Source organism: Scardinius erythrophthalmus (assembly GCF_964197995.2).
Source record: "Scardinius erythrophthalmus genome assembly, chromosome: 14".
Taxonomy (NCBI): domain Eukaryota; kingdom Metazoa; phylum Chordata; class Actinopteri; order Cypriniformes; family Leuciscidae; genus Scardinius; species Scardinius erythrophthalmus.
This window is the reverse complement of record NC_138234.1, coordinates 4,857,555-4,873,084: the sequence shown is the minus strand read 5'-3', so window position 1 is coordinate 4,873,084 and position 15,530 is coordinate 4,857,555. Positions and strand designations below refer to the sequence as shown.

The following is a 15,530-nucleotide window of genomic DNA, read 5'->3' as shown; positions in this document are numbered from 1 at the left end:
TGCCAATGACTAAATGTTGCACCATCAGTTCAGTTGGAAAAATAAAACACGCACCAAGAAATAGTCCAAACGCAGTTTATTTTTCCTCCAGGATTGAGGCGCTCAGGGTTTTGTGATGATCAGGGTTCAGCTGTCAGAGACACTCACAGGCGTCGCTTCACTGAAGCTTCTCTGATAAGCACAGAGCTGCAGAACTCCTGGAATACAGAGAACACACAGATTTACACAACAACCATGTACTAAAAACGGGAAAGTTTGTCTTTTGAATTTTCGCATAGACGTCAATGTTGTCAAAATGATCCCTGTTTACATGGATCTATGAAAACGACTAAAACGCTGATTAGTAGTTGGCGATGAATCATACGACTCACTGAATCGGTTCGTTTGAATCAACGAGTCGATTCTGTTGAGTAGATTCACCAATTCAATTCGTTTGCATCATCACTCTGAGGGGTCATTTACACACAATTTCCAGCTAAAAACTGAAAAGTTTTATGCATTTTGATCATTCAAATCACAAATATGAGATGTTTTATCAAATGTTCATTACAAATTGCATTTGAAATGTAAACTTAAGTAGCAAAAATGGTTTTAGTTGGTCAGTTCAATTAATTCAACTGACTGATTTAATGAATCGATTCCTTAAGGTTTTAAACAGTTTGAATTGACTCGTTGTTTTAAAACAAGCCGATTAAGTGAAACAATTGAAACTCTGATTCAATGATTCATTTGAATTTTCACTCTAAGAGGCCGTTATTCAATAAAGCATTCACTCAATCAAATGAATCGTCTTGTCCCAAAAAAACATAACCTTAGACTCCATCATATAAGCATGTGCTATGACTAATTTAAAATAGAAGAAATTGAATTATTGTATCCATTATTATCCATTATTTATTTTTTATTTATTTTGCAAAAAATACAAAAAAAACGGGAGTGCAAAATTTTATTTGAATATATAAAAAAAAAAAAATCTATTCTTTAAATTGGATTTTCAAAAAGCATTTGTGCACATGTATATTTGACCTGCTGCCAGAGCCAGTATGGTGCCGATCCATCCCAGAATATAAGACCATGAGAACCTCCAGCCGATGTAGCGCTTCCCGAAGAAGTTGACGGTCATCCCAGTGTAGATCGCCAGAGCCAAGAGCGCGAGAATTCCTGCGGGAAAACAGCAATGACATCACTGCCAAACGTCACGTCACGGCTGTCAATCAAACCTGACATCACAGAATCGGTGTCTAAAATGTTTAGTTTAACCCTCATCCTTCCCTCAGGTCATTTTGACCCGGAATTTCTTTTCTTCAAATTTTTTAATTTAAAAAAGTAACAAATCCTTCCCTCGTGGGTCAATTTGACCCCCTAAGTAATGAATGGGATGCTTCAGTACACATAGAAAAAAATGCTCTAAATTCTAACTAAAAATGCTAAAACTTTACCATTTTATAATGTCTACATGTGTATCTGAATGCATACTGAAGTGAACTGACTTTCTAGAGTCATGAAATATCATGTTTTTTTGTTTTTTTCCCACACAAGTTCAGAAAAGACACCCAGTGTAAGATATTTTGAGTTATTTTGAATACAAGTTAAAAGAGTGTGAGGAATGTGCTTAAATTACTAAATGACTACTTATTTATTATTTATTGATTAAATCTAGTAACTTAATGGTTAATAAAATTGCATTAAAAATAGAAAAAATATTATCAAAATGAAATAAAATAAGCTTTCTGGACCAAAAAAATGAAGTATAATTTTAGGGCTTCGGGTCATGTTGACCCACGAGGGAAGGATGAGGGTTTTAACTGAATGAAATGTCATCTTTAATGAGTGTTGTAATGTTTGGTTACCGGACAGAAGCAGAGCGATTCCTCCAGCCCGCACTCGTTTGCTTCGGCCTCGTTTAGACGCAGTGATGCTCAGAAGCACTCCAGCGAAACAGCCCAGCAGCGACAGCAGCATGAAGGCCCGCGTGGCGTCCCAGAATGCTGTGGCGCGGAAACACACACTTTACACACTAACATGTTCAGAGCATTCTGGGATACTCAAGGTCCTGCAGGAATCTATAAACTGCTGTATGAAAACAATTAATGTATGATGGATTGTTTAGTATTCTTGTGCATCGTCATAGAAACTGAATAAAAATTGTTTTAAAAAGAAAATAATTCAAATTATATAATAATAAAATAATAACATTCTCTACCAATATCGCCCAACCCAGATAGATAAAGATTACTAAAAAGTATGTATTTTTTGTTATTGTCAAGGAACATATGTTTAAAAAATTAAATTCTTCCAATACTGATATAATCAGCTAGACTTTTTTGTTTCTTTTTATATATTTTATATTTTCATTTTCATAGAACATGACATGAAATTATATTTTTGAAAAATAAATACACATTTCGACCAACCCAGAAGGATAAAAATATATATATAATTTTTTTTTAACAATTAATTGTAATTGTTGCAATTTTTGTCCTGTAGTGTGATGCGGCTGACTGTCCTCACCCACGGTGAGCGTGTGGGCGTGGCACTTGCGATTGATGCAGAACCTCCAGAGGCCATGATTGGCTGCGTTCCCTGAGTAGCGATACTGCATCCAATAGTCTGTTGCTGTGGAGATGATGAGGAGCACGAGGGCCACCACACCACACAGTGAGGCCCCGCCTACCAGAGTGAACACCATCAATGAGAGCGTCCTGCACAAACACACACGTTAAACACACACGGTTAACCACTCCCTACAGCGTTAATGCTGTCAATCAAACCTCTGACACTCAGGCTTAAAGTTTCCTTGACTGATTCCTTAAATCACCAGCAAAACCCCTAGTTTTTGCTAGGCCTCTCCACCAGAGGGCTCCCTCACTGGAGTACTAACTTTGACTCGGACTACATTTCCCATCATTCCGTGCCTGGTGCTGATCACACCTGATCCCCATCCCATGGACTATTTATGTCACACACACACACACACACACACACTCATTACGAAGTCTTGTTCTAGGGTACAAGGCTCTTGTATACCCCTTTTCCACCAAGGCAGTGCCGGTGCCTACTCAGTTCTTTGTGTTTCGACAGCCAAAGAACCGGTTCTCGGCCAGGAATATTGGTTCCAAAGCGACACCAACTCTTTGCTGGACTAGAACCGTTCTTTTACCACGTCATGCTGACGTCGGGGGCTGGGGTATTGTCGAACTTCTTCTCGAAACTAACCTCCGTCTTTAGTAATCCAGACGAGCTGCACAAATGTGTTCTAAACGTCGTCTTCTGACCCCAATATAGGATCGCAAAGCCAGGAGAAACATTTGCAGAAAGACAATGTAGTCCGCCATTGTAATTGTTATGCTTGAAGTTGGCGCAAACGTTTCTGGGAAAGCTAAGACGTATGGCAACGTACACTGACGGAGGGAGGTTGGAGACGAGAATACACGTGTTAACTGTATTATTTACATTGCAATACCCATAAATGAAAACACCTGCCATGTTATCGGCTCGCTTTCGGGTTAAACCTTCCACAACTGGGTTATAGGTTGCCAGGTTGAGGTGACAAACGGGTTGAAATTGTATATGGTGTGTGGATTGTGTGAATATAATGCATTTAATACAAGGCAACTAGTCAACATTAGACAAACATATTGGTCCGATTATTCATAAAGGAGTTTGGGCCATGCAAATTAAGGGAGTTTCACGGGAGAAATAACAAACCGGGAGGGGTCTGGGAGATAGGGCTAAAAAACGGGAGAAACCCGGGAAAAACTGAAGTTTTCACAGGTATGCTGCTGACTGCTCCATAGACTTCCCAAGGGCAGGATTTTCCCTTGTCACAACGAATCAGAGGCTATGAAAAACTATATCAAGGAAGAAATGGCAAAGGGGTTCATCCAACCATCCACTCAGGGTTCTTCTTTGTGAGTAAAAAGGATGGTGGGCTGCGACCTTGTATCGACTACCGAGGCCTTATTGGAATTACTGTCAAATTTCGTTACCCACTGCCGTTAGTTCCTGCAGCTCTGGAGCAACTTCACACTGCAGTATTTCACAAAACTGGATCTACACTGCGCATACAACCTGATAAGAATCCGTGAAGGAGATGAGTGGAAGACTGCTTTTTCCACGGGCACGGGCCACTATGAATATTTGGTTACGCCTTTAAGGCTGGTCAATAGTCCTTCTGTCTTCCAAGCCTTCATCAGTGATGGATCAGTGGGTCATTGTGTGTATATAGACGATATCCTCGTTTACTCCAACACCCTGGAAGATCACATTCACCATGTCTGAACTGTTCTGCAATGCCTCATTGAACATCAACTTTATGCCAAGGCAAAGAGGAGTGTGAGTTCCACCAAACCTCAATTTCGTTCCTCGGATACATCATCAGTTACGAGGGAGTCACCATGGCCGACAGCAAAGTGAATGCAGTCTTGGGGTGGCCCCAACCAACTACAGTTAAGGAGTTACAGCGGTTCTTAGGTTTCGCCAACTTTTACAGATGCTTAATCAGAAACTTCAGCATCATTGCAACACCTCTAACTTCCATGCTTAAGAGGGGAGGACATCGTCTATTGTGGTCATCAGCTTCAGAGAAATCCTTCCAAGAGTTAAAGGAATGCTTCACCACAGCCCCTATCTTACATCATCCTGACCCTGAACGTGAGTTTATTGTAGAGGTAGACGCATCCAGCACAGGCAATCCCCCCCACACTCTTCCCTTGTGCATATTACTCACGGAAACTCAAATCTGCTGGACAAAATTATGACGTTGGAAATCGGGAACTTCTGGCAATGAAGGCAGCGTTTGAGCAATGGCAGCACTGGTTGGAGGGAAGCAAATATCCCTTCCTGGTATTATGATCATCGAAACCTAGAATATCTGCTGTTACGTCTCCCCTTAGTCTAGGGATAAAATAGGGAACGATCAACAAACAGTGGAGAGACTTTGAGGATCTCCAGCTCTCCAGTCCCAGATGCACAAAGTAACCAGACAAGTTTCGGTTTGAAATGGCATATCTGCCTTTTATTTACAACCTTGCAGGAAGTAGAAAAGAAAATAGTAATATAAAGTAAAGGAACACATTACAAATGAATCCAAAATAAAAGTATTACCTCGGGAGGAGGGCCCAACTCAAAAGAAAACAAAAATACCTCTACTTAAAAGGGGATAGCATTAACTTACCTATACAAATCAGAAAACAAAACAAAACAACATATATCTTCCCTCAATCCCTAACTAACCATTAAACAGGAGAAAAAGTTATGGGTATCCTCCACCCTACATTACCCATGAACTCTTAACTGATCATAAATTAAAAAGACAAATCCAAGAATCATGTCGCCTCATTCCCCTACCCAAATTCCCCTCGGCCCTTGAAACAGTAGAAACTCTGTGTAATTATGTGTTCCAATTCTACGGTCTTCCGGAAGACATCGTCTCCGATCGAGGACCTCAGTTTACTCCTCGTTTGTGGGCCGCATTCTTCCAGAAGCTCAATATCAATATCAGTCTGACCTCTGGTTACCACCCTCAGTCTAATCAACCAAGAACTTACCCGTTACCTCAGATCCTACCGTCACCGGAGATGACATCCTAGATGTCACCGTAACCAAACAGACTGGAATCGTTATCTGCTCTGGGAAGAATATGCACAAAATTCACTCAGAATACTGGATTAACCCCTTTTCAATGCTTTCCTGGCCTATCGACCCTCTCTATTCCCATGATCTGATTGGCTGATTGGCTGCAGAGGAGTGAGAACATCTGGAACAAAGCACATGTGCATCTTCAAAGGGCGGTGAGGAGCCAGAAGGAACAGGCTTGACCGCTCCTGCCGTCTTCATCCTGATTATCGCCCTGGAAAATGGGTCTGGCTCGAGACCTTCGACTCCGGTTACCCTACTGAAAACTCAGTCCCAGGTACTTGGGTCCCTCCAAAATAATCATACAGATTAGTCCAGTCTCATACCGTTTAAATCTTCCTTCCAATTACGTATCTCACCCACCTTTCATGTTTCTCTGCTCAAGCCCGCTGGTGGTTCGAGAGGAGGATCTAGATGAGGCCAGTGACTATCATCAGGGATGGCGAGGAGGCTTATCAAGTGCATGAACTCCTGGACTCCAGATGCCGGGGCAGACTACTACAATACCTCGTGGACTGGGAGGGGTATGGTCCACAGGAGCAGTCTTGGGTCAAATCAGACGACATTTTGGACCCATCTCTCATTGTCCACTTCCATAGGACCCATCCGGATAGCCCTCGTGGAAGACCCCGGCATCGATCACCTCCTCACGTCAGGATTGACTCGGACTACGTTTCCCATCATTCCGTGCCTGGTGCTGATTACTCTCACACCTGATCCCCATCCCATGGACTATATATGTCATAAACACACTCAATACAAAGTCTTGTTCTTGCCATTGCAGACATTTCTGAGCATTATTCCTAGTATATTGATCTCTTGTGTTTGATCTTGGACTGTTTACCTTGTATTCCCGTATTGCTGCCTGCACGTCTGATCTTCTGCCTGCTTACCTGGATTTACCGTTTGCCTGCTGCCTGTCCTCATCCATTGCCTGTCGTATCGTTACGTTTCTGCCTTGCCTTTGATATCTCTGTTGCTGGTGATTTACCTCTGCCTGTTGTTCTCCCACTGTCTATAATAAACCCGCACATGGATCCCACTTCTGCTGACTCCTCGTCACACCTAGCAACTGCATAGCAACATTTGGCAAACACCACATTTTATCTCTATTTTCTTTGAAAATATTGTTCAGCTTATTCATTCCTCTCCTGATAAACACTTTAAAACATACATCATATAATTAGATTATTTCAATAATCTTTCAATAATAATAATAATAAATTATTGGAAGATTACATTTAAAATTTTAATAATAAATATAAAATATATTCTCTAAAATAAAATGAAAAATTAATATATGATTCTACTATGGGATCAATTAAACTTATATTTTTATAATAAATATACGACATATAAATACTAATAATATAAAATGCAAATGAATATATAAAATAAACAAATAAAAAGGTAAATTATTAATATTAGTATTATTAATAATAGAATAGTTAAATTAACATATTACTACTACTAATAATAGGACAATTACATTTATGTTTAATTAAAAAAATACAATATAAGCAACAATGATAAAAAATAAATAAGAATGTTAATATATTAATAAACCAATCTAAATGTAAAATATTAATAATACATTATGATAAATTCAATTTATATTTTTATCATAAATATACATTTCAATAATAATATAAATTAAAATGTAAATGACTATTATAAATAAATGTTTCATATTATTATTATTAATAATATAAAAGGTAAATGAACAATTATTAATAATAAATAATAGGAAAATTACGTTTAACATTTTTAAAATATATAAGAAGTTAATTCATATATTAATAAACATAAATATAAATGAATAGGCTAATAATAATAATAAAAATTATAGGAAAAATTAAATGTACATTTGTATAATAAATATAAAACATAATAATGTATGCAATAAAATGTAAATTAGTAAACAATAAAAAATTATATTAATAAACAATTTGATAAATAAAATTCTAACTTTAACAACATAACACCCTATCAATCATCATACAAGCAATTAACTTTATGTATTTTTTAAATAAATGCACATGAAACCAAAGCTTGATATAGATTAAAATATTTCATATATATATATATATATATATATATATATATTTTTTTTTAAATGATACAATATAATACGATGTTAACAAGTATTTAAAATGTTATCATTAAATTCCAACAATAGTATATAAAAAATGTTTATCCACCTTTTATTTTGCTTCTTAAAATACTTATCTAAAGATAAAGATATCTAAAGTTGTCTGAAGATCTCTATATTACTGATGCCACTTTTGGAGAGATACATTATTTTAAGGTAAAACAGTATTAGAAAAGGTGCCATAAACTTTGTATAAATAGAAACTTTTTCACAGGATGAACAATAGCAGTTCAGTGGCATCAGCATTTGGCTCGAATCGAGCCGATCAATCAAGCTTCATCAGTTTATAATAATATGCATTACGAGCGTTTTCAATGCGAATCGTGTGCGCAGCACAAACTGGATCAGCACATTTCAAACTCGAGCCTGCACGCTGCCAACACACAAACTACTCATTCAGAGGACAAATAAGAGAGCCATTCATAACGAATCTCACGAAATGAGACATTAAATGCATTACAAATGAACACACAGAACAAACCAGGCTTTTGTTTACATCAACTCAACGATTAAAACACAACTAAATTGCGATGATCAAAACATTGCAAGATGAGTAAACACATTAAGATTTCCACAAAAAGTCACGGATTGTCATTTTTATGTATAAAACATCTAATAAAGTAGGTGTAATAAGTTTCAAACCAGTTAATAAGATCAACTCTAGCTTCATGTACCTCTCTGACGGTTACAGTCTCCCGCGAAGATTGCGCTCTGTCTGCGCGCCTCTGGGGTTTTAAACCCGCCACGCGCGGCGACCGTTATTGTTCCCGCCACAATAGAGCGAATCATCCAGTCAGACATGTGAGATGTGAGGTAATCCGCATCTTTCTCTGCATCTCGTCCTCTTGTTTACTCATTCTCTCCCTCCAATCCTCACAATCTCTCCAGTCTTCTTCTGCGTCACTGTGTCGCGCGGCGTGGGACGTTTCGTGACGCGCGTTGAAGCTCGCAGGCCCTCAGGCCTCCCTCACAGGTCAAATCCATCCAGAACTCGTGAATTTGGGTTTGAAGGATGAAGAAACCTCACCAGCACGTCAACATACAAGTAAACATTGTAATAAACGAGCAAACTATGGTGGGGAAGTTCCCATATTTGGAAACCAAACAGGTGAATGTTATACAAACCTAACAGGAACGTTCTATTTACATAAAGAAAACGTTCCTGGATAAAAAATTAGAATATCCGTAATGGGAAGCAGAAACTAATAACTTTTCCACAACTTTCAGTGAACCAACAATTGTTAGCTATATAGGATCACATGTGCAGATTCAGTCAAAATTGGAAAACGATTGATTTAGCATAAAAACTATATGTGGATGCCAGTAGGAACGAATCGTGTAATAAATCGCACATCGCGATTCCTTTGAATTCCTACATTTAAATGCTTCTGAATAAAACAGAATCAACAATGACTGAATTAAAAATTAAAATTTGGATTTTTAAGTATCGGTCCAGACTGTTTGAGAAACTATTTTCAAGCACACCCATTACATAAAAAAAGTGATATATATATATATATATATATATATATATATTATACACACATATACACAAAGATACACACATATATACAATTAAAAATGTAAATTTACTTTGATTTACTAAGACACAATTTGACCATTTAAATTTGTATTTATTAAAAGTCACTGACGATCCAAGCAGATTTTTTTTTTTTGCACATACATTGGCATAATTAATCCAGAAAAATCAGGAGGTTACCGTATATACACCTGAAGTTCATATACCACAAAGTATATGTTAAACATCAAAACACGCAGCATTACACCAGTGCTGAAAAACATCAACGACTGGACCCACGTCTGATTGGTCTAAAGGTTCAGCCCCTTATTTATAATCAAGCGTGTCAAAGTCCGAGCAAAACAGCATGTTGTCAGTAACGAGAGGCTGGAAGTGAATATTAGCATATGCGCTAATAATCCAATCAGTACGACACAGCTATCTAAATTAACTCAGTCCGTATGAGGGCGTGAGAGGCGTCGCTCACTTCTTTGGACGTCCTTTTCCCGCCTTCATGCCCCGCCCACCTTTATTGCCCTGCCCTCCTTTATTGCCCCGCCCTCCTTTATTGCCCCGCCCTCCTTTGCCTCGCTGCTTGTCGTCCTTCCTCTGCGCGGCTCTCGTGTCTTTCTTCATCCGTCCATCAACCACACGGAAAACGCCCTTGAGTCCGGCCGGACGCCTCACTTTACGCCCGACGCCCTTCTTGGCCACAATATACGTGACGTCCTGCTTCTCTTTTCCCACGCCGGCCTTTTTGTAGATACTGCGAGCGAAGAGAAACAAAAAAATGAGTTATCACGAGTTTAACATGAAAAGTAGCCAAAGCGTCGATGTCGAGACTGACCTTTTGAGCTGTGCCATTTTCTCTCGCTCTGAAATATCCACCGTGTTCACGACGGCTTCGGCCTTTTTCTTGGCCTGCTCCAACTTCTTCATCGTCTACGACAAGAAAATATGCATTTAAAGGCCATATTCAGTTTGAAGCCAGTGTATGTTTGTCAAGGTTGACAAACATACACTGAATCAGAAATAGTTTTTCAATACCATTTTCCACTGGATAACTTTCAAACATTTCATATAACAATAAAAGTACATATTATACATATACATACTTTATTTTATAAACAAAAATAATAAAAATGTTGAGAATTCAGAAGTGAAAAATAATGTTATTTATAAAACTTTTAATGTTCTGCTTATGATTTTCAGTTTATGATTAATAGATAAAATATGGTTATATATAAAAGATGTTTACAGAAAAGTGTAAACACATAGAAATATTAATATAATTAGAAATACAAAATATATTATATATGAATAATAAACGTAGATTTTTATGAATAATAAAATCTAAATATCAATAAAAATATAATACAGTATTTTATTTTAAAATATTGTATTGCGTTTTAAAATAATAATAAAAACAAAATTATTTATGTGTATATATATAAATTGTTTTTATTTTTATTTATTATTATTATTAATATTTATATTTATTTATATATATATATATATATATATATATATATATATATATATATATATATATATATATATATATATATATATATATACACACACACACTACAATACAATATATTTTATATAAAAAAGTATAATAATAATAATAATGATAATAATAATGAACTTTCCCTCATGAATAAAAACTCCTCAAATCTACTGAAATAAAAAACTACTAAAAACAAATTATGTAATAAAGTACTACTACTAAATCAATCTAGTAAAATGATAAACATCTATAATATTAATAACACCATTAAGCAAATATATTATTATATTTAATTATAATAAAAACTTTGACTTCATAACTATTTTATTGAATTTTTAAATGTCATCTTTATCCTTTATTTTATTTTTCTAAAATGTGTAATAACAGTGAATAACAATAATAATAAATTATTTTTTTTAATGTCTCGACACGCCTATCTGAGAGCCGCTGACATCATCTCTCCTCGACAATCTCTTACCCGTCTCTTCTTGCGGGCTTTGGCCTCTGCCACGCGTTTGATGGGACGGGCGTTGATTTCCCGCCATTTCTGCTTGTATTCCTCCACCATGTCTTTGGTGACAGGAACAGGCCTCTTCCGGTGCTTCTTTTCATCGTCAAAAAGCCAGGCGGGAACTTCGGTCATGTCCTCAGAGTTCGCATACCTGCAAGAACAGCACGAAGACGACTTTATTAGCTCAGAAACTTGCGGCTAACGCAACGGCTAACCGCCGTCTGCGCTCTCACCTGTGGAAGGAGCAGTCGACCAGGTCTCGCGCTCTCTTTTTGGAGGCGGCGATCTGAGCACCGAGCGCCAAACCCTCTGCGTCAAGAATCCGAGCACGTTTATCTGTGAAGCAAAAAATAATTACACAAATTAAATATAGCTGCAAGCAGCAAATAAAGGGGACAAACAAACAAAGACCAACTGAAACAATGAGTAAAGTGATTTGGAGACGATTTTAAGCAAAATGGTTGGAAGCCGATAAATACAAATCACTTGTAACGTCACATTATTACTTTTGACCAATAGGTGGCGCTGACACCAAAATGATCTGTTGTGATCAGTGTTGGGTGACAATTACACAAAGTTTAGAGTCAATATGTCAAATCTCTCATGAGATACAGCCATCAAATTCGTTGATACGGTATACGAAAATAGTTTCGATTATCGACACAAAATCCGTAACGTTTTTCCGGCATGGAGAAAAGATCTGACTCGAATTTGGGGAAAATCGGACAAACGATCGTATGGAGTTCGAAAAAGTAGCTTTTTAAAGGAAAATCTAAATCTAAACAAGTTGTGTTCAAAACTTGAGCTTGATAAAAATTAGCTTCCAGTAAGATTTTGTTTGGCCGCAGTACCAGACGCTTCCACTAGATGAAATTCGTCTCCCATTAATTTCCAATGCGCTCATTTTTGACTGCGAGGAGCACAAGTGTGACTATTTCTGAACTGACTTGTTTTTTCCACAGGAACGACTTGAAAGTCATCGTCCTCATCAGCCGCTCCTCTCGTGCCGACGGCCGCCGAGGCGTGTTTCATTTGCGCAATTTCCCTGTTGGAAAAAAAACACGTTCGGTTTTTTCATTTTTTTGAGAACGGAATTGATTCTGCTTAGCGCTAATATAGACGAATATATAAACATCACCTCTCATCATCACCATCATCATCGCTGCTGTCATCATCAGAGTCGCTGTCGTCTTTAGCCTTCTTCACTTCCTGTGAGGGCGCGGCCACTTCCTGTTTCTGTGCGATAGGCTCCGCCTCCGCTTTCCTCTTTTTGCCCTTCCCAGACTGCAGCAACTGGGTTTGTCTCAGTTCATTCATGGCGTCTGTGTCGTCGTCCAGATCCAGCTCTGAAAAGATATCCTGTGCGGAGAATTAAACGTTAAAATCTGGCCTAAACCGGTTTTAGGGATTCGCATTGGTCTAAATGAGCGATTCACACCTTGCTGAACCACATGTTGGTCTCGCGCTCTTTCTTCTCGTCTTTTCCTTCCAGTTCGACGATTAACTCGTTCCCGTTGGTTTCCCCTTCGTCCTGCTGCGTGGCGGCAAACGAAACTCTGCGGGAAACGCAAAAACATAAACAACGCTGAAATCCCACCAAAATAAAAGTGATTAATCAACGACACACTGAGAGTCACAGTTTGAACAAACATTTGTAGCGTTTCATTTAATCTTAATTTTGTTTCAAACTCTCTTTCATAAAACACCAAGACATTTTATTAATTTATGTGTGAAATATTAAACATACCAGTTTCTGAAAAATTGTTTTTTACAATTGCTGCTACAATGAAAATACACACAATTTTAATTTATATTATAATTTATTTATAATTATATTCACACACAGTTTACAATGCAGTTTATATTTAGGTTTCAAGTAAATGCATTTCAATTATTTATCTACTTTTATATATTTTATATGTATTAAAAATGATAAAAATGTAAACAATATAAATATATTTTAGGATTTAATTTTAATGTAAGCAATAAAAATGTATTTTAGTAAAAACTTTACTTTTACTTAAAAAATAAAATATACATCATATTAAGTAAATATATAACGTATTTTATTTTTTAATTAAGTAAAAGTAAAGTTTTTACTAGTTTTTTATTTTCAAGTAGTATTTAAATTATATTTATAATATACCTCTTTACAGTATAAACATTTATTTTATATTTTTATTGTATATGGTTTTATTTTATATTGCAGTTTATATACATAACATTTATTTTTTAAGTTTATAAGTTTTATATTTTATATTAAATATACTATATTATCATATTGCATATACATATATATATATATATACATATACATACATATATTTATATAGTTGTTTTAAATATATAAATTATATATTGTATTTAATATATATTTAGTGAAATAAAAATCTAACAAAATAATATAAATATAATTTTAATATAAATAGTTTATACCTATTAAATGTAAATATTGACATTAAATGCATAATATTAAAATAATCAATAATCAATATACATTCAGGTATAATAAATATGTAAAGCAATATAAATATGATTTTGATATTATGCATATATATATATATATATATATATATATATATATATATATATATATATATAAAATTATTAAATTTATATATATTGTAATCGTTTTAAATATAAGATGTACAGTTCATATATTTCTTTTATATTATTTAAAAAACCCAATGTAAAACCCAATATATATTCGCAAGAACCATACTTTTTCTTCTTAGGCATCTTTCCCTTGATTTCTTTCTCTTTCTTCTCGATCTCCTCGAAGTCGTCGGAGTCGAGGTCTGAGGCCAGAGACATGCGCTCGTCTTCGTCCTCGTCAGAGATGTGCACATCGTCCTCTTCCTCGTCATCCAGCAGAGCGTCCGTCACCTTCATATCTCCCTGTGTGACGGCGCTGAGACCCTGCGGGACAGACAAACACCATCAGCACAGTCTGAAGACGATCCGAGTCGCCGCTGGTCTACGGGACGCCTCGACGGGTTCACTTGCCTCCGCCTTCTTGATGGCGGCGAGAGAAAACATGGAGGAGTCGCTGGTGTCGGCGATGGAGACTCCAGGAAGATCCATCTTCAGCTCCACTCGCTCTCTCTGCTTGCGCTTCTCCTTCAGGAGCTTCTTCTTTTTCCTGTTCACCGACACAAACACGTTAGAAACGCACCAGTTTTCAGTGGAAAACGCCAGTTTACGTTCTTACAGCAGGGTTATGATCTTAACTAAAAATAAAAAATAAACTAAATTAAATAAACTAGACATCACACAGACATATTTAAAAAAACAAAAACAAAAAAACAAAATGAAAGTCATAAATATAAGTTATTAAATATTAAAAGTGTTAAAAATCATATATTTAAAAATTTTAAACAAACAATATAAATATTTATATATATATATATATATATATATATATAGGCATATATTGTTGTATTCATTTTAATATTTAAATATCTTTAAAAAAAAATTGTATATATATATATATATATATATATATATATATATATATATATATATATATATATATATATATATATATATATATATATACATACACACTTTTTTATATAAATTTTTTTTTAAGTTATTTAAATATTAAAATAAACAACAATATAAAACAAATTAAACAAAAAAATGGTAGTACTTGAAATAAAACAAACATTGAATAAAATATAAAAACGTGCCATGGGAACATTTACTTGAAGTACTAAAAAAACTAAAAAAACTAAAGGAACTAAAAACAATATAGACATATGAAAAGTACACAACTAAAACGGATAAAAACAGAACAAAATTCCTTAATTTTAAAATGAAAACAGAAAAATACAAGACAAATATTCTAAGTAAAAATAGTAAAAAAATACAATAGACATAATCAATGACACTAAAAGATCCCGGTGATATAAATCTACCGTTTGAGATCGGCGAACTCCTCGGCTTTCATCTCCGCCAGTTTCTTCTCCATTTCTTCTTCCTCTTCGTCCGCCGCGTTCTCCTCATCCTTCTTTTCCACCACCTTTTTCTTGCCTTCCTTCTCGTCAGTTTCGCTCTCGTCATCGTTTGAGTCCAGACTGTTAAAGTGCGCAGTTAATACAGTGACTCTTTACTGTGCGAGTGCGATATATGAATTATATGACACTAATAATGACGTACTTGATTTCTGGATCCAGTTGCTTGGCTTCCTCTTTCA

General features: G+C 35.9%; 2 protein-coding genes across 2 annotated transcripts in view; both read right to left on the bottom strand.

Annotated features, from left to right (window-relative positions):
* Positions 1 to 62: 62 nt before the first annotated feature.
* On the bottom strand, positions 63 to 8,803 carry lim2.2 (lens intrinsic membrane protein 2.2). The gene is made up of 5 exons (XM_081384329.1): positions 8,464 to 8,803; positions 2,512 to 2,702; positions 1,851 to 1,988; positions 1,027 to 1,161; positions 63 to 197 (listed from the first exon to the last, which is right to left on the bottom strand). The coding sequence occupies exons 2-5, from the start codon at positions 2,687 to 2,689 to the stop codon at positions 127 to 129; spliced, it is 522 nt and encodes a 173-aa protein (XP_081240455.1). The 5' UTR covers positions 2,690 to 2,702; positions 8,464 to 8,803; the 3' UTR covers positions 63 to 126.
* Positions 8,804 to 9,360: 557 nt separating this feature from the next.
* The window catches only part of ftsj3 (FtsJ RNA 2'-O-methyltransferase 3), an 18,051-nt gene continuing 11,881 nt past the window's right edge, over positions 9,361 to 15,530 (bottom strand). The window contains exons 10-20 of the mRNA XM_081384967.1: positions 15,494 to 15,530; positions 15,253 to 15,411; positions 14,339 to 14,474; positions 14,055 to 14,251; positions 12,771 to 12,888; positions 12,471 to 12,691; positions 12,280 to 12,377; positions 11,566 to 11,668; positions 11,300 to 11,483; positions 10,156 to 10,250; positions 9,361 to 10,074 (exon numbers count right to left, since the gene is read on the bottom strand). The exon at positions 15,494 to 15,530 is cut by the window's right edge and continues 50 nt beyond it. Of these exons, the coding sequence (XP_081241093.1) occupies positions 9,792 to 10,074; positions 10,156 to 10,250; positions 11,300 to 11,483; positions 11,566 to 11,668; positions 12,280 to 12,377; positions 12,471 to 12,691; positions 12,771 to 12,888; positions 14,055 to 14,251; positions 14,339 to 14,474; positions 15,253 to 15,411; positions 15,494 to 15,530 (1,631 nt within the window). The 3' untranslated portion in view covers positions 9,361 to 9,791. The remainder of the gene's footprint in view (positions 10,075 to 10,155; positions 10,251 to 11,299; positions 11,484 to 11,565; positions 11,669 to 12,279; positions 12,378 to 12,470; positions 12,692 to 12,770; positions 12,889 to 14,054; positions 14,252 to 14,338; positions 14,475 to 15,252; positions 15,412 to 15,493) is intronic.

Bases quoted from the DNA above. Each gene is read 5' to 3' on its own strand.
- lim2.2 (XM_081384329.1), bottom strand. From the start codon at position 2,689: ATGGTGTTCACTCTGGTAGGCGGGGCCTCACTGTGTGGTGTGGTGGCC. The intron at 1,989-2,511 runs GTGAGGACAGTC...TCCGCGCCACAG, and splicing joins CGCCCACACGCTCACCGTGG to CATTCTGGGACGCCACGCGG. The intron at 198-1,026 runs GTCAAATATACA...TCTGTATTCCAG, and splicing joins CATACTGGCTCTGGCAGCAG to GAGTTCTGCAGCTCTGTGCT.